The sequence below is a fragment of the Triturus cristatus genome, chromosome 10 (genome assembly GCF_964204655.1).
Source record: "Triturus cristatus chromosome 10, aTriCri1.1, whole genome shotgun sequence".
NCBI lineage: Eukaryota > Metazoa > Chordata > Amphibia > Caudata > Salamandridae > Triturus > Triturus cristatus.
Genome location: NC_140593.1, coordinates 1188924193 through 1188943429, shown reverse-complemented (window position 1 = coordinate 1188943429; position 19237 = coordinate 1188924193). Strand labels below are relative to the sequence as shown.

Below are 19237 nucleotides of genomic sequence, written 5' to 3'. Positions count from 1 at the left end.
AGGCTTTCCAACCCCTGATTTACTAACATACAGGAATCTAGCCTCCCTTTGCAGGTATCATCAGGACTTGAAGGTAAAGATCTGCAGTTCTTGAACTGGAAGGTGCAACAATACATCTAGACATTAGGGAGCTCTAAACCACCTTTGTCTATTTTTCTCCTTAACTTTTTCCATGACAATTTCAGTCCTTTTGAGACCCACAAGAAATACCTCAGTCTCCCCTGAATCCTAACGATAGAGTCCTAAAAGGTAAAGAGAAATTACCAATAAGAATGTCAACTTGGGGTAAGAAGACCATCTTTACTATATTTACCCTACCATAAATTGTTAGTGAAAGGTTTTCTCACTTGCTCAGTAAAGTGTTTATTACTTTATCCTATCCTAGTTAACAGTAGGAATTTCTTGTAGGTTTGGGATAATATCTATACCTAGAAATCTAAGCTTGGACTGAAAATGTAACCGCGCATCCTTTAAATTCAATGCCATTATCTCAATCTTGGACTTATTAACCAGATATCCAAGAGTGATCCAAATGTTCTGTTATTTCCTACATTCAGAGTAGAGTTCTGTCAGTGTCACTGGTATACAATATAATAACATTGGCATATAAAGCAAATTAATTTCAAAGTTCTGACCCCAAAGAGCTCTAGGCCTTTATCCCCCCTAAAAGCCTTCTCTAGTCACAGTTCTGTGAAGCTGGAGCCAGGGTCGACTTCGCGCCTTCCTCCTTTTCTGGGAGCCGGAGCGACCCCTGCTCAAAATAGTTTTATGAGGCCATGCCCAGCATATTTAAGCAGGCTGACCCCTCTGGTGAGCCTCGCGGGGTGGGGAGGGGGCCCATCAGATTTGACATTGTCCGCTCTGGCTATGGTGCCGGTGGGGCCTCAGGGATCTGATTCCGCATCCGGGATTGCGCCGGTCATGTCAACGTGACCTTCCCCAGCGTCGGACCCTAAGTCAGTGCCAATGGAGCTGCCTGCACCCACCGGCGGCTCCTTACCCATCCTTATCCCGAACAACATGAAGTCAGATTGGCGTTGCTCTACGCTGATTCAGGCGCTAGTAGAACCCAGGGATTCTATGTTGTCGCCTGAGCATTTTCTTGATGTTTCAGGCACGGGATAGGAATGGGAGGGGTTTGTGCACCCTTTAGAACATCATGATATGTCTGCAGAGCAGATGGACTCGTACAAGGAACTTGTAGAAGCCAGTGGACTGGACACATCCCCAGATGCTGGCATGCTCTCTCTGTCAACTGTGGCTACGGAGGAGGGGGCTTCTTATGCTTTGGTGGTAAGGGGCAGTATAAACTAACATTAGGTTCTGTTGAGGAATGTACAATTGCTTCAAAGAGTTTGCATTTATCCTGTTCGCCTAGGAGAACCAATCTATGGTACACAATCAACATTAATCCCCACAAAGACAATATAAGACTGACACTAAGAGCTCAAACTGTGCACGATATCTTCGAATTTATATGTCGTGTAAAACAATACATCTACTGATATCGTAAAGACACAGGACAATTCCACAACATATAAGGTTACATATATAAGTGCCATATACAAGGTACATTATATAAAACACAATCCAAATGATAAGACCGATACTAGAACGGAACACCTATTCTTTACATCGACCTTTCCACCCTCAATGAAGTGTGTGTATCTACAAAACATTCCAATGGGTCTTCTTCAGGACTAAGGAATTCAAGAACAGTCTGTTTTAAAGGCCTCTTATTTGCTATCGGGGAATAGAGAACACAAAATCTCAGAAGTCCTCACTTTAGGCCTTAATCTGTTATCTCATTCGTATCCTGGAGAAATCCCCGCATCTAAATCCTTTGTGCATGCTGAGACTTAACACAGGAGCCGATTAACGCTTCCTGAACTTCAAAACCAAGTGCTTTCTTAATTATCTGATATCTCGTGCCAATCAAGAAGAAAGCACGCATCTTAATTTTTGTGTGTGCTGGAGTTAGACACAGCAGCTGAATAATGCTTCCTGGACTTCAATAGTAAAGTAATTTCTTTAATGGCGGTAGAGAAGGAATCCTCCGCGGCGTGTCCCGAGTCTGCTTATAAGACTATTGAAGTCTATTGACTATTGGCTCCCGGCTCATTGACACTTCTGAAGGTCACATTTGGAGTAATGTGGAAGCAGGGCTGCAGAACAAATGAGAATTGTTTTAGCTCTATATTTTACTGCCCACAGAGCTAAAAAAGATTCAAGAACCAAACCAGACTTTGATGTCATTTTTAATGCGGGCAGCACCTGGGGTCATCTCCTAAAAACTGCCAGGGACGCCGCGTATAATGTGGGGACAGAGAGGGGGAAAGAGACATGCCGTAGGACGGAGCACAAATGCGCTGCTTTTGAGACTACTTGTGTAGACTGTTTAGTGTACTGTGTTTAGCATGTATAATAATAATGCTTTTTCCACTAGAGATCGGTGTTTCCCTGGACATTCAACTTATTGAGGTCACAAGGTGTTTTGAATTATGATCCCTCGCATCACTTGCACCTATCCCCTAAACAGCCATTGACTGCTTGACCCACTCCACTACTGAGAATCAAGTGCTGAAGGCATTAGTACTTGGCCCAGTTACTCAGGACTCATAGTAGGGCGGTCCCCGGGACATCAGGAGTAATAGGCCACAACCAGATGATTGGACACAATAGGTCTTTCTTATCGTGTGTCCCTCTGAAAGGGGCTGTGACAAACATGAATAGTCATACATTAAGACCATAAAACCTCTTTCACAGACCTTTTTTGAAAGGAAGAAGAAATATACTGAAGGACAATGCCTGCAGACGGGGTGCACTAAGCAAGGATTAGACTGCCACTGAGCTTTTAAGGTTGTCATTTTCCTTCAGTGTCCCATCTTGCAGCAGTGGTGACAGGTTGGTACTTTTCTCTGGCTCCTGGCCAGAGAATCGGGGAGCACTGAGCTAGACTTATTTTTCTGAAGGGAAAACCTTTTCAAACCTTCTGAAAGCCATGTTACTCAACGTCCTGTTGAATGAGCAGTTCTCCATTATTTGGGGTGTCTTTCATAGATTCACATGCCTGAATCATTCCCCGTCGTCAGAGTGGGAGTCCCACGGTACATAGAAAAGCAATAATTATGCATATAACAACCAAAAAAAACCCTGGTAACCTGAACCAGGAAGTAAAGTAGCCTAAGCTACCAGGAAAAAACTTCCACATCTATGACTATTACAGTCATTATATCCAGTCCAAACTGCAGCCAATCAGGCGACAGCACTCACCAGAATGTTCTCCTCAGAGGTTCAGGCTCTCAGATTTTCTACCGCACGTCGTGTGAAGGGAGTCTCCCTGAGCTCTGCTCAGTACTTCAAGTTTTCACTGCTGTTTTACAATCTTCAAGGATGTCAACTTCAAAAAGATCCCTCTTCAGACCTTGTGAGTCCTGCGGGAAGCTTCGGCTTTTTTCGGAAGACCCTCACAAGAAATGTATCTATTGCCTCTATCCTGATCATGAGGTGAAGGAGTGTAAGATTTGCCGGACTTTCCCTCCGAAAACCCTCAGGGATAGAGAAGGGTGCCTTCTTCTGTGGCTGCAGAAGATCAAGGATAAAGACACTCCTTTGTCAGAGATAGAAAGTGCCTCTGGATCCTCTGTCTCTTCCAGAAAAAGGGTGGCTGAAGAAGAGTTTTCTTCTCCTGGGGCGAAGGTGTTGAGGGGAGCCTAGCCTGTTAAGGGCTCTGGTCAGTCTTCGTCTTCATCTAGGAAGACGTCTTCACCCACCTTCAGGAACCAAGCCCTCTACGCCTCTGAGAAAATCAGGAAAAACTCTACCACCTAAAAGTTTTCCTGACAGGAATTTACCTCAGGTGAGATTGCCGTTGTTGACGGCACCGTCGACGCCTCTGTCGTAGACGGTTCTCATCTTCGACGCGATTTCAACGTCGACGATTACATTCTTGTCACCAAGACCTGCAATGATGATGACTTCAGCTTCGTCTCCGTCGACGCTGGTCTCTGTGAGTGTTAAGCCCATCTCGTCGACGAAGGAAGTGTCATCACTCGTCTCTGCTCCATCGACGGTAAGAAGTAAGAAAATTACTCCGTCTACGAAGACTTCCTCGGCGGCGGCTGCATCGTCGACAAAGATTGCTGTACCGTCGACGATTGCCCCGTCGACGAAGATTCACTCGTCGACGAAGATGGACTCGTCGACGGCTAACGTCTCGTCGACGAAAACAGCCTCGTCGTCGAAGATGGCTTCTACATCAGGAATACCGCCGTCGTCGACGGCTCCATCGACGCGCTTGTCACCACCTCTTTTGTCTACCTGCACGGATATGCAGGTATGGACTGCATTATCTGATCAAACGGCAACGGCGACTACACTTCTTCAGCGCCGTGGGTCATCTTTGGAAGCTATTTCGCCTTTAAAGTTGCCGGCGCAGCTTCTACAATCGGAGGAGGATGAGGATGACGACTCCGGAGAGGATGAAAGGTTTCGGACTGCAAGGAGTCCATCGGAGCTCTTCATCCAATTTCAAGATGACGACCAAGACGAAGATCCTGATACTGCACCACAGTCGCCACCTCCCGTACCAGTGCCTTCTGCTCAAATGCCATTAGATTTGCTCAATAATCTGCAGTATATGTTGCAGGACTATTTTAGGCGTTTCCCTCCTTCGGATTCGGCGGAATCTCTAGCGTCGACACCTATGCCAAGAGTGTCGATACCGTCTTTTCAGTCTCCAAGACCACCTTCTCCATTGCCAGCTCGTCACTCACATGCTACTGACGAAAGGGAAGAAGGAGAAGTAGATGATCAATCTGTGATGTCGGAGTGGGACGATTATCAGGTGCAAACTCCATCTCCAAGTGCTCCGGCCCCGGTGGACTCTCTCCCGGTGGATATCGGAAATTTCCATTCACTTATGGAGAGAGCTACCAAGATATTCCTGATCCCCATGGAAGCAAAGGAGGATGACTGCTTCCTTTATGATTTTAAAGACCAACCAAGGAAGCAGGTTCGGGCAATCCCAATCATTGATTTCATTTGGAAAGAGGGATTACGACTAATGACTACTCCAAACTCTCTTCCAGCAGTGTTACCACGGTTGGATAAAAAGTATAAGGCCCCAAGTAATTCACCAGCATGCCTTATTGGTCAACCTAAAGCAGACTCTGTTATAGCTCAAGCGGCTCAGAGATGGGCTAGGAACCCATCATCGCCCATATCAGCTCCACCTGATAGAGACGGCAGGAGATCAGATGCAATAGGAAAGAAGGTTTCCACGATGGCAGCAACCACAGTTCGAGCTGCAAACTCCCTGGCTATATTGGGGAGATACGTTCGCCAGATGTGGTCCGACATCTCTCCTTTCATCGATATGTTACCGGAGCCTTCAAAATCCGAGGCCTTAAAGATCTTGCAGGAAGGGAAGTATGCAAAGGCAGAGATCATTGATGCAGCAGTGGATGTGGCATCTACTGGGTTCAGGCAGTTGGCGGGAGCTGCAGTGTTAAGGAGGCAGGGTTGGCTAAAGTCAACGACTTTTCGTCAGGAGGTGCAGTCAAAGATCATAGACATGCCATTTGATGGTGAGTCCTTATTTGGTCCACATGTGGATGAAGCACTACAGGCGATTAAGAAGGATACAGAGACGGCGAGGTCTCTTGGTAGCCTGCAATTCCGGATGTTTTCCTTCCGTGGTGCCAGAGGACGTGGATCCTTCTCTAGCAGGGGAGGTTATAATCAGCAGCGTTCCTTTCAAACCTCCCAGCCTGGCCAAAGATCTCAAAATCATCGCCAACAATATTACGGACAACGATGTCAACCGTACTCCGTCTCGAAGGAAACAATCCTTTCGTGGACGAGAGTCCAGTAAGAAACAATGAGGTCTGCCACCATCTCTACCGTTGCCCCGTACAAAAATTGGAGGTCAAATATCCCACTTTTATTCAAATTGGTCCAAGATTACGACAGACAAGTGGGTGTTGGATATAGTATCCAGAGGCCATGCTCTGGAATTCACAAAAGTTCCGCCAAATTATCCTCCCAAAGGACCACCCCCTGCTCATCTCAAGGAGCTTTTTTCCCAAATAAATCTGATTCAAAAGGGAGCAATCGAAAAAGTCCCTCTACTGCAGAAAGGGACGGGCTTTTATTCAAGATTTTTCCTTATCCGGAAAAAGTCAGGGGAGTGGCGTCCAATTCTCGATCTTCGCGCTCTCAACAAATTTTTAAAGAAAATGTCTTTCCGGATGTTAACGCTCCAAGAAATTCTACAGTTGCTTTCGATGGGGGATCACATGGCCACCCTCGACCTACAGGACGCTTATTTTCATGTACCAATCCTACCCAGGCACAGAAAATTTCTACGGTTCAGAGTGGCTGGCAGGGATTTTCAATTCAGAGTCCTCCCATTTGGACTCCGTTCTGCACCCAGAGTATTCACAAAGGTCATAGCGCCAGTGACTGCACATCTCCGTCTGCATGGAATTCAAATTTTCCCGTACCTGGACGACTGCCTTATCAAGGCGAGTTCCGCCAAGGTAGCATCCGAGCATGTTCAAAAATGCCTCTTACTCTTTCAGTCCCTAGGTCTTTCCACAAATCTAGAGAAATCACATCTAACTCCTTCGCAAAGAAGAACGTTCCTAGGAGCAACACTGGACACAAATCTGTCCAAGGCCTTTGTGTCAAAAGAAAGGCAAGTCAAGTTACGCAACCTCACGCGCTCACTACTATCAAAAGAGTGCGTTTCAGTCCGTGTGTACAAATCCTTCCTAGGAATGATTTCTTCTTGCATTCATCTCATTCCCAACTGCCGGTACAGAATGATGCCGTTGAAAGAGGAGCTCAATCTGCAATGGCTTCAGATCACAGGGTCATTCGAGGATAACATTCACATCACCTCACGAATGCGGGACGCCTTTCAGTGGTGGGGTCAGATGAAGCACTTGAAAGAGGGTTATCCATTTCTGGTCGAAATGCCGGATTTCACCAACACCACAGATGCATCCCTCGAGGGTTGGGGAGCGCACCTTCAAGGAATGACAGTCAATGGCAGGTGGACTCTAGAACAAAGAAAGTGGCATATCAACCTCTTAGAGCTGCGAGCCATATTCTTGGCTTTAAAATCCTTCCAAGCCATCATCAGAGGAGCATGCGTACTAGTAAGAACAGACAATACGACAAGTATGCATTACTTAAACAAACAAGGCGGGACGAGGTCAGCCCTACTATCTCAGCAAGCGCAAGATATTTGGGATTGGGCGATCCGTCACAAGATCAGCCTCAAAGCCATTCACGTCCCGGGAATCACCAATGTTCTGGCGGATTCCCTCAGCAGAACCACAACGTCAAATCACAAATGAGAACTACACCAACCGTCCCTAGACGGAGTGTTTCAGAAATGGGGGAATCCCGATCTAGACCTCTTTGCAACCAGCCAGAACCGCAAATGCCCATTCTTTGCAAGTTGGGTTCCCCACAAAAAATCGCTGGGAAATGCCTTTTCGATGAATTGGTCGCAAATATATGCCTACGCTTTTCCACCGATTCCGTTGGTTCCACGGGTTCTGCACAGGATCAAACAACAGCCTTGCCGCATGATCCTAATTGCTCCCAGATGGCCCCGCCAGTACTGGTTTACGGAACTTCTCCTCCTCTCGGAGGCCGAGCCCATACAGTTTCGACCAATTCCACAGCTTCTGACCCTTCAGAACGGCCAAATGTATCATCCGGACCCAAACTCGCTGAGATTAGCGGCATGGCTCCTCAACACCTTGAATTTGCACGCCTAGATATCCCTCCAGACTGTCAAGATGTTTTGGCCAATGCTCAAGCACCCGCTACTGTTAAAACCTACAAATTAAAGTGGAAAAGATTTTGCATGTGGTGTCAATCTGCTAATCTCCATCCTATCCATGCAAGACCAGAACAAATTCTGCCTTTCTTTCTACTGTTGGCAAGGTCCGGTCTTTCCCATTCTACTCTGAAGGTGTTCTTGGCGGCAATTTCAAGGTTTCGGCAGGATGGTGTTAACTCTCTTTATTCCAATAGTCATCCAACAATTTTTTAAGGGGTTATTTAGGATGTTCCCTCCTATTCGGCGTCCACCTCCTTCTTGGCACCTTAATATAGTGCTTTCACAACTAATGCGGCATCCTTTCGAGCCCATTCACAAGGTGGATTTAAAGTTCCTCTCTTGGAAGGTTTCCTTATTGCTGGCTTTAACATCAACCAGAAGGGTTAGTGACCTCCAAGCGTTCACTGTTCATCCACCCTTTCTGCAATTCTCATCTGAATCTGTAGTGCTGCGCACTAATCCAAAATTTATGCCAAAGGTTCCGACGGATTTCCATCTTAATGAACCTATAATTTCGAAAACATTCTTCCCAAATACGCTAACAGCTGCAGAAAGGGCCTTGCATTCTCTAGACATCAAGAGATGTCTGAAGTTTTACTTACAGCGGACAGCATCAATACGCACATCGGACCAACTCTTTGTAGCATATGGTAAACCGCGCCAAGGCCATTCAGTATCAAAGCCAACCATAGCTCGTTGGATCTCTGCTGCAATTTGTTTATGCCATGACCAAGCTGGAAGACCATTGCAAGCGACCCCTAGAGCACACTCTACGAGAGCGATCTCTTCATCTACAGCGCTTTTCGTCGGTGTGCCTCTTCATCAGATCTGTAAAGTGGCAACATGGTCCAGCAGACATACTTTTACCAAACACTACTGTTTGGAAGCTGCAAGTGATGCGGATGCATCAGTCGGACAAGCTGTTCTACGCAATCTTTTCAAATAAGGTGAGCCTCTGTTCTCCCTCCTCCACTATGCTTTTATAAGACGCTTTTTTCCATACTATTTCTGTCTTGAAATTGTTTTCCAGATGATGAAACACACATGTATTTCTCTGTAGTTGTACTGTTTCATAATGTATATGGTCTATGATGCAAAGGAGCGTCTTATGAGCATAAGGTTACGTACTGCTATCTACTCTGATTCAGGCATGTGAATCTATGAAAGACACCCCAAATACTGGAGATGAACAATAGTTACTTACCTGTAATCTGTGGTTCTCCAGTATTGGTGTCTTTCATAGATTCACATGCAACCCGCCCACCTCCCCTCAGAGGCTTTTTAGGCTGTTATGTATTGCTTCACTCCTGTGCGAGAAAATCTGAGAGCCTGAGCCTCTGAGGAGAACATTCTGGTGGGTGCTGTCGCCTGATTGCCTGCAGTTTGGACTGGATATAATGACTGTGATAGTCATAGATGTGGAAGTTTTTTCCTGGTAGCTTAGGCTACTTTACTTCCTGGTTCAGGTTACCAGGGTTTTTTTTGGTTGTTATATGCATAATTATTGCTTTTCTATGTACCGTGGGACTCCCACTCCAACGACGGGGAATGATTCAGGCATGTGAATCTATGAAAGACACCAACACTGGAGAACCACAGATTACAGGTAAGTAACTATTGTTCTTCTTGCCATTATTTTCTGACTGGGATCTTTTTATTTTTCAGTCAGAATGCCCTCACTATTTGAGGGTAAATATAAGCCTGGACATAACCCTCCAGGCTTATGTCTGTATAGTCTGTCTCCCAGAGGATCACCAATCTAAAGACTGTATCCACTGCCAGAAGATGTCCAGGAGAGCCCTAAAGTACAGGCAGAAGAAAAGGCTGCACGGACATAATGGAAAGACTCCAGATAGTGGCTTCAGAGTGCTTTAAGGGGAGAGAGGGCCTTTTACCTTTGCTCCTTCTACATACATAGTTGGAGGACAAGAGCCAAACAGAGCTGTAAGCAAGAGAAAAGATTGCTTTCTCGTCTGACATCAAGGCCACTGATGTTGAATGAGTACAGTGGCAAACTGTTCACAGTCAAGACTTAGGTCACCTTCGGCGTCAAGTCACTCGATGTCGATACCTTTTTCTAAGTCGACAACAAAAGGGTAAGGTCCCCCTCATCAGTGTTGACGCCAACCCCAAGTGGAAAGCCATCATCTCCTCCTAAATCAAGGTAAAATATACTTTCACGCTATTCACCTTTGAGGCCAAAACGTTAGCATGGTTGCTTTGTTTTCTCAAGAGAAGGGTGCTGAGGTCATCTGACTCAGAGTACTCCAGAACATACTCCCCACCAGAAAGCTCACTGCTGTGGTCAGCTTGTCTCCTAACCAGTCCATACAGAGCTCAGTCTCAATGCTTTTCTAAAACACCACCTGAATCTCCAGTATGTGGTTCATGAATTGCAAAAGCGCCTACAAAGCACCATTTCCAGATAGATAATTTCTATAAACAAAACAGTTGGATTAAAATGTAAAGCTCATTGAATCCTCTAGAAGGCCAGTTGAAGCAACATTTTCAGCTGTTCCAAAATGACTCCTCACTACTCTCTTGCCTGGAACATATAGTTTCACTTGCACATCATATAGAATATCTTTCCGCAATGGAAATATTTAGGTAGATTACAGTGTGTCCAAAGCAGTGTCTGGAGCACCTTGAAGCCTGTGAGAAGAACCAAACCTCTGTTGGTTCAGAAAACTCTAGAAGGCTGTACTCTTCAAGCTGGCTTTCTGCTGAAGACGTTCATCAACTGGGGTTGTGACTTAGTTATGACAGTAGGAACTTCTCACTCTTTATCATTTGTTGTTGAACAATTATTTACATTTTGGTAGCCATCTCACCAAGTTGGTGAACTTAGCGATTAGAACCTTTCAATAAATTGATATGTACCACTGTAAAAGCTCCTAATTAGATTAATCATGTTATTCATTGCTCAGAACGTCTCCTCACAGCAATGTTTGAGCTTATGTCACTTGTGCCAAAACTGCTTTATTTGCATTGTGCAATCTTAACAGAAATAGCTGTAAGGTGGCTGGACGGATGATTCCATACCGTTTTTGCAGGTGCTATATTTTTTAAGCCTCTTCTGTAAGTGATGTCTAATACTATTTAGATCATTTTAGAAATGATTTTGCTTAATCCATTGTAGGCCTGATGCTGGTTTTCTTCAGCTTCTTCTTCCTCTTCATGGCATTCATAGAAACATTTCAGTCATGCCACTAGGTTGCATGTTAGCAGTTAAATGGGGAAAAATAATAGCCCTATAATAGAGAGAACTGAACATGACTAAGGTGTGTAGTAATAATTGTAGCACTTGTTGTAGAGTTGAATACATGTATTTGTATGTTCTGCGATCACCAGCCTAGCAATTGTTTCAGTATACTTACATTTATACTTTGACATGTTATCTCTTTCATCAGAAATGGAAACTTCCTTTTGAACGGCAAGGTGACGCCATGCTGATGGCAAAACTGAAAGTAAGTATATTGTTAATTTCAGCATATTTTTCCTTCTTGCCCTTCATGGTTTGCTAAAGATAGTTCTCTTGATTAGACCGTTTCTTTCCAGTCTGTTTTACATGTCTGATACAGAGCATGTAATTAGTGGAAAATGGATCAATGCAATAAGATGCAGAATCTGGTGCCTAAATCTTGTTAAACTGTACTTTGTAGATGCTCGATGTCATGTCAAAAGTGATCCTTTAATGGAAAGCAGACTGCCTCATAGATGTATCTTGATGGTGTGTGCTGTTTCTATAGATCACCATTTGGGTTGAACCATGGTTCTCTTTTGAGGAATCTTTATTGGTCGGAATAAGAGCTGAATAGATCATTCATCTTTGCAGCACATACTGCTGTAGACCACATGTTGATAAGCCACTGATAGATACGCTGATCGCATTTGGGTGGGACTTTCCATTTAACCAAGTAGGTATTTTTGGGAGTAGACTGTGGCACCACGATTCAACATAAATCCTCCGCATGTGAAGGCTATACACAGCATGCAGGTGTTATGCAAGATGGCATGTTTTCTCCTGAAGAGACTCGCTGAAATAGAGTGTGGTTCGAAACGTTGATACTGGATTGGGGCAAGGGGTTTCTGGGATGATAAAACTGTTGTGGGGCATTTGGGGGGGCTCTCAAACAGGCATGGCCTATTTGATTAAGGATGTGGCTTGACCTTGAAAGCTAAAAAAAAACTGCTTGGCGTAGTGTGACACCCAACTGGCATTTTGCTGTGTCTTTCTGTTACTGCATCCAAATACAATATGACAACTGACATTGCGCCTAAAACAAGCCAAGACTATTGGCTTTGTCAGTGGTTGTTAGCTGCATAAGATTAATGATTAACAACATTGACTTTTTGTGAATAATATTAAAAATGCTTTAATTCTGAAATTATAAGGCAGTGAAATAATTATAATGCTCCATTAGGAGCTTTAAATCAAAAGCTTTGTAAAATAAAATATTACTTTTATTTATTGTGGGTTTGAAAAGTGATTAGAAGCTGCTAATACACTGCTAATACTTGGCAACAACAGCCCATGGCGAGGCTTTATCACTGTAACCTGTTAGATCTAGAGCCTGAGCTCAGCCTTTCACCACTCCTGCCCCTCTGCAGATTTAATGGCATTCACTTTCAGTTCGCTATCGGGTGATCATATCTTCTGATCACAGCAGCATGCGTAACAAAGGAGTCTTTTCCAAGTTACATTTAAGGCTGTTGATGGGTATTACTTCCGCCAATAATTTTCTTTTCACACTGAGGGTGTGAGATAAAAATGAAGAGCCCGATAGGGTCCCATTTAAGCTTCTGGTTTTTAGAATTGCCAGTGCTGAGCTGCAACAGGACCTGGCCCGCTTAAAGCCCCAGATTGGGGATTGTCCAGTATACATAAGATTCAATACAGAAAACAGAATTTATACTGAACTGTACACCGTATAGATTTGTGAATATACCTATTGAATATATGTACCATATTTTATTGTTCGCATTACTGCACCTATGAGCACTGTGCCATCTGCATTAATTCAATTTATGCAAATTATGAGCCACCTACTGGTAAAATACTTAGTGATATCTCATAAATGAGACTCATAGACATTTGTGTTTATTCTGTTCTTTAGATCACATGCAGCACGCACTTTTACCATCTAGTGTTGGGCACAAATGTTGCCAGTTTTTGAAGGAGAGATTTCGGTCTCAAGGTGACTTGCAATACTTACTCTGAAATCCACAGTGCACCAGGATATGGACTCTACCCTACGTTGTTTTGTTTTTCTGCCATCTTGTTGAAAGGTATCTACCAGTGCTATGGGATTATTGTGCTACAGAAGCTGGGAAACATGATATTTTCAGCATCGAGACACCAGACAGGTTACTTCTATACATGAGATCTTCATGCTACCACCGACTGCTTCAGAAGAACCCATATGACCACCAACTGTTTCATAACCGTATCGGATTAGAAAGCCCAGGGCAGATCATATGAGAATGGCTTGTGTACAAGGAGAGTAGTAAGAAAACGCTATTTAATTGCCCCGACTATGATTGTAAATTCCCATATACAGCTAATCTTCAGGTCTGTAAACTTTGTCTCCAGAGGATCACAGTAAGTTTGCATCTATTGCATTTAAAGCTTTTGGGTGCAGGAAGACAATCCAGCTCTGTATCGATGGTTGGTGCCCAATAGGATGTGGTGCTGAGACTTTCATGGGCCACTGTCTGGACAGAGCATTGAGCAAGTTCAATGGACTTGCTTGAATGGCAAAATGGGTGGGGCCTCCTATACTCTAGGGACATATGAGAAAATGCGTCCTCTAACAACTCTGACTTTGGAGACCAATCTTCCCAAGGGTCCTAAGTAGAACCCTCACTCAGGACAAAGACTACGCCTTGGTTTTTGCATACAACACATGGAGGATCTTCTCTGTTTGGTTTCAGCCTCAAACTGCGCCTTGGCCAAAGAACTGCACTGACAGACTCATTTCTCGCTCAAGTCCTGTATGCCTGGGAGACTGAAACATAGCGGTGGACATGCAGGATGCACACTTCCACATCCCTGTCCTGCCTTCAGACGTTACCTGTGGTTCACGGTGGGTCATAAGCACTTTCTGTTCACCGTGCTCCCCTTTGGTCTTGGCAGCGCCCCTCTGGGGTTCCCCAAGATGCTGGCAGTGGTCGCAGCTCATCTGCGGAGATCACAGGTGCCAGTCTTCCCCCATCTCGATGACAGGCTGCTGACGGCGGGCCAGTCTCAGGCAGCCCTCTCCCACCTCCAGACTACGGCGAACCTCCTGCACTTGTTGGGGTTCACTTTCAACAAGCTGAAGGCACGCCTGACCCCTTCTCAGATGCTCCCTTTCATTGGAGTTGTTCTGGACACAGTGCAGTTTTGGGCTTATCCTCCCGAACAGCTTGTCCAGAATACTCAGACTATTATATTGATGTTTCAGCCTCTATCCTGAATTTCAAGTGACAGACCCTAATGCTGCTGGGCCTCATGGCATCCTGCATCCTGCTTGTGACACATGCCTGCTGGCATATGCGGGCTCTGTAGTGAGACCTGAAGTTCCATTGGTGCAGCATCGGGCGAATCTCACGACATCGTCCAGATCTCGAAGGGCACTGCAAAAGAACTGCAGTGGTGGTTAATAAATCACAATCGGGTCAGGAGCAGACCCCTCTCCCTTCCATAACCAGATCTAACAGTATTGACAGGTCCTTCACCCCTAGGCTGTGGCGGCCGTTAAGGAGGGTTGGAGATCAGAGGACTCTATTCTCCGGCGGAATCCGGACTCGACATTAACCTGTTGGAGCTCCCAGAGATCCGACTGTCATAGAAAGCCTTTCTACTCTCCATCAAGGGAAGGCTAATGTAGGTGTTCATGGACAACACTACTGCCATGTGGTACTGCAGCAAACATGGCGGGGTGGGACTTTAGCCCCTTTGGCAAGAGGCTCTGCAAGGCTGGACATGAGTGGAATGTTTGGGCGTTTTCGTGGTGGTTAAACACCTGGGGGGATCTCTAAACCCTAGAGCGGACGAACTCAGCCGAAGATGCCTAGCGGATCATGATCGGCGTCTTCATCAGGAAGTGGCGCAAGGTGTCTTTCAACAGTGGGGAGAGCCTTAGATCTGTTGGCTTTATGTATCGAGGGGAGCTTAGGCCTCCTGTACGCCTTTCTGCCCATACCATTCCTGTCCAGAGTTCTCAAGAAGATCAGGAAATACCTGGTCCAAGCCATCCTTGTGGCTCCGGACTAGGCTTGGAGAGTCTGGTATTCCCAGCAGTTGAGCATGGCCATCTGTCCTTCAATCAGGTTGCTCCTTCGGGAGGATCTTCAGTTGCACCAGCAGGGGAGGGTTCCCTCACCTGAACGTGTCAAAGGTCTGCCTTCATGTGTGGAGATTGAGCAGTGACAGTTGACAGCTTTTGACCCTCCGCCTGAAGTCTGTAATGTCATCTTGGATCCTGGTGTTTCTCCATCAAGATGGTATACACCTGCTTTTGGAGCTAGTTTGTGGCATGGTGTGCAGCAAAACAGGTTGATCCCCTTTCTGCTTCCCTTTCTAAGGCTCTTCTGTTTATTTTTTCCCTTGCCCAGCAGGGCTTTGCTTTTGGCACTTTAAAAGGCTATCTTTTCGCCATCTCGGCATGTCTGCGGCTGCCAGATCAGCTATCGTTTTCAGGTCTCCTATTGTACAAAGGTTTGTGAAAGGTTTTCAACATTTATTCTTCCTCCACTCTTCATCATGCCTCAGTGGAACCTAACTTTAGGCTTAATCAGTGGACCCAGTCCCAGCGTCCTATTTTAAAGAAATAGAACACCTACAAAGAGAACTCATTTGGGACGGCAGGACCCGAATTGCGCTATCTAAGTTGACCCTTAACCCCTTCTGTGCCCATGACGAGATGGTCTCGTCATGGAGCACGGTCGCGCTGTGCCCATGACGAGACCATCTCGTCATGACACCCACCCACGGGGGAAGCGCTGGCGCTCCCCCCGTGAGTGGTCGATCTTTTTTTTTTTTTTACTGTTAAGGCAGGGGAAGACCTTCCCCTGCCTCCCCCGCGTCATCAATGACGTCAGCGCGCGAGCCGCACTGACGTCATTGGAGGTTTCCCTTTGCTCTCCGAGGCGCAGGAAGCCTTTTGCTTCCTGCGCCACGGAGAGTAAAGGTGAGTTTTGGGGCTGGGGAGGGTTTTTTTTTGCATCGGTGGGTTTGGGTTAGGGTGGGGGGACTTTGGTATGCTAAGGCATGCCACGAGGCTCGGCTTCGTTCGTGTGTGCCTGTTGTTGCTTCCCTCTAAATTGTTTCCCAAGTTGAAAAACGCTCGTCTTTCATGTTGCTTCCCTGTTAAATGGATCTAAAAATCCTGAGAAATGCCCTTCTTTTTCATTTATCAAATCCAAAGTGCAGCAGCATGATTTTTGCATCGGTGGGTTTAGGTTAGGGTGGGGGCACTTTGGCATGCCACGAGGCTTGGCTTCGTTCGTGTGTGCCTGTTGTTGCTTCCCTGTGAAATGGATCCAAATTTGAAAACGCTCGTCTTTCTAGTTGCTTCCCTGTGAAATGGATCCGAGAAATGCCCTTCTTTTTAGTTTTTCAAATCCAAAGTGCAGCAGCATGTAGAGAAATAGCATTTCTTATATGATACCTAACTAATAGCAAGACAGAGGGGTTGCAAAGTGGCAGATTGTTTTTTTTTTTTTTTACATCCAAATACACCAGCATCACTTTACAGAGTTTGCCAGTGAAGTGCTACTTTCATTTTCTCGTCTTTCTTTGAAGAGCATTGTTGTTTCCAGGTTGGGAGAGTGTATCATTCCTGGAGGTACTGCAATACCTGGTTGATGGGTGGATTGGAAAACACAATGTGTACCATGGCTCTGTGTTTATGGATGTGGTCTTTTTATACCATACTGCTTGCGTTTTGTAAGGATATAATCAATGGACAGTGAAACGGTTCCCTTCAGGGCCCTCTAGTCATGTCCATAACTTTTCAGGTGAAACCACTCGCTGATTTCTGAATAGTTAGTGAGAGATCGTTTAGGTAACCATGTTGTTTCTGCTTACATTTCACATGCTTTGCATTCCCTATGAGTGGTTGCTTTTTTTTTTTTTTTTAGGCAGCATATTACTCTTATCAAGTGCATAATTTGAATTGAGCCACATCCAAGTGTTTATTGCGGGCACAATTAGGTTATAGCTGAAGGCAGTGCGAGTTTCTCTCAGTGGGCAAGTATGGTGTTCAGTGGGGATGTGGCACTATGGCCAGAGCTGTGGAATTTGGAACTGGGGAACCGGGTTCTGCATTCATGACCAGTCCACCACACCACTGTACTGAGGGAGCACATTCCCATGCTAGACCGTAGAAGGCCCCACTAGACCTTAGAAGGCTTGATGTCTTAGCACAAGCAGGTGTACCCTAGTGGTGTCAATTGTGGGTTAACCTTGAAGGCCTGTCCACCACAATCCATACTGAAGTCCATCTCAAATTTTCCACCTCCCAGCGTTCCCCTGGGTCTCCCGGTAAAAATGGTGCCTCACTTGTGTGGGAGGCCCAAGTACCCACAACAGGCAAGGGCCCAAAACGTAGTGAGGCGACATCAAAATTGCCTATCTCAAAACCACCTGGTTTTGCAAGGGGGGTCACCTGGGTTTTTGGCCCGGTGCTCGGCGGCCATCTAGGGAAACCTACCAAACCCATACATTTTTGAAAACTAGACACCCGGGGGCTTCCAGGGAGGTATGGCTTGCGTGGATCCCCCTACGTTTCCTTACCCAGAATCCCCTGCAAACCTCAATTTTAGCTGAAAAAAACACTTTTTTCATACATTTTTGTGTGGGAAAGTAGTGGCATCACCAGGCTCCCTCAAATTTCCCACCTCCCAGCGTTCCCCTGGGTCTCCCGGTAAAAATGGTGCCTCACTTGTGTGGGAGGCCCAAGTACCCGCGACAGGCAAGGGCCCAAAACGTAGTGAGGTGACATCAAAATTGCCTATCTCAAAACCACCTGGTTTTGCAAGGGGGGTCACCTGGGTTTTTGGCCCGGTGCTCGGCGGCCATCTAGGGAAACCTACCAAACCCATACATTTCTGAAAACTAGACACCCGGGGGCTTCCAGGGAGGTATGGCTTGCGTGGATCCCCCAACGTTTCCTTACCCAGAATCCCCTGCAAACCTCAATTTTAGCTGAAACAATCACTTTTTTCACACATTTTTGTGTGGGAAAGTTGTGACATCACCGGGCTCACTCAAATTTCCCCTCTCCCAGCGTTCCCCTGGGTCTCCCGGTAAAAATGGGGGAGGGGGGGGGGGGAGTACAGCAGGGCATTGTATGCCAAACCACGCAGAATCCCTCTCACTGGACCAACTGCACATTCAATCCATGTGTGGCATGCGGCCAACAAACAATTGAGATGGGACAATAGGCTCACCCTGGCTACTCCATTATGGAACTCCGAGAGACTGGGGAGTCTAGGGAAACCAAGGGCTTCGACAAATGGGATCTCATTGGAATTTTGCAGATTAAAGATGTCTGGGGTGAGGGGACAATTCTCCCTTTCACTTCTCTCAAACAACAGTACAGCTTGGCGGACACAGAATACTATCGGTATCTTCAAATACGGCATGCTTTGCTCACCCAGGTGTCCGGTAACACCACACTTCCGGAAGCCTCCCCCCTGGAGGATAGGTTGCTCGATGGACATCTCCTGGAGAAGACCATCTCACATATTTATAAAAAATTGTTTAATAACATGGCAGACTCGCTACAAGCCTTGAAGGAGAAATGGATTAGTGATGGCTTAGAACTAGATGAAGGGGACTGGCAGGAGGCGGTGTCCTCCCCGCGGGAGGTTGCAATCCAGGCTAGGCTGAGGTTGGTGCAGCTCAAAATATTACATAGGATCTACATTACAGGGCCCTGCTTGGTACGAATGGGTAAAGCAGAGAGTGGGGAGTGCAGAAGAGGGTGTGGGGAAACCGGAACATTCATTCACCTTTTGTGGAATTGCCTACGCATACAGCCATATTGGCAAGCCATACACCACACACTACGGGAGGTCCTTCACATTGTGCTTCAGCCCGAGACTCGCAGGTGTCTCCTTAACATTTGGGTGCCTACAGATCTCAACTCGTACACTACGCAATGGGCAACCCTGGCATACATGATCGCGAAAAGGAACATAGCACAGCAGTGGGGAGCAAGCCAACCACCCAAGTTAAGAAAGTGGGAAGAAGACCTAGACTAGTATATGTTTAGGTAGAAATCAGTCTATGCGGCAAGAGGGTGCCCTGGTAAATGGAGAAGGGTGTGGGGGGCATGGAATCTATACAGAGGCGATATCTGTACTCCACCTTCTCCCCGGACTGAT

General features: G+C 45.9%; 1 protein-coding gene across 8 annotated transcripts in view; it reads left to right on the top strand.

Annotated features, from left to right (window-relative positions):
* The window catches only part of LOC146797000 (uncharacterized), a 1179218-nt gene that overhangs the window by 679599 nt on the left and 480382 nt on the right, over window positions 1–19237 (top strand). For all 8 annotated transcript variants that reach the window (XM_085629591.1, XM_085629587.1, XM_085629592.1 and 5 more), the window contains one exon: window positions 11272–11328. In XM_085629591.1, coding sequence (XP_085485717.1) covers window positions 11272–11328 — 57 coding nt within the window. The remainder of the gene's footprint in view (window positions 1–11271; window positions 11329–19237) is intronic.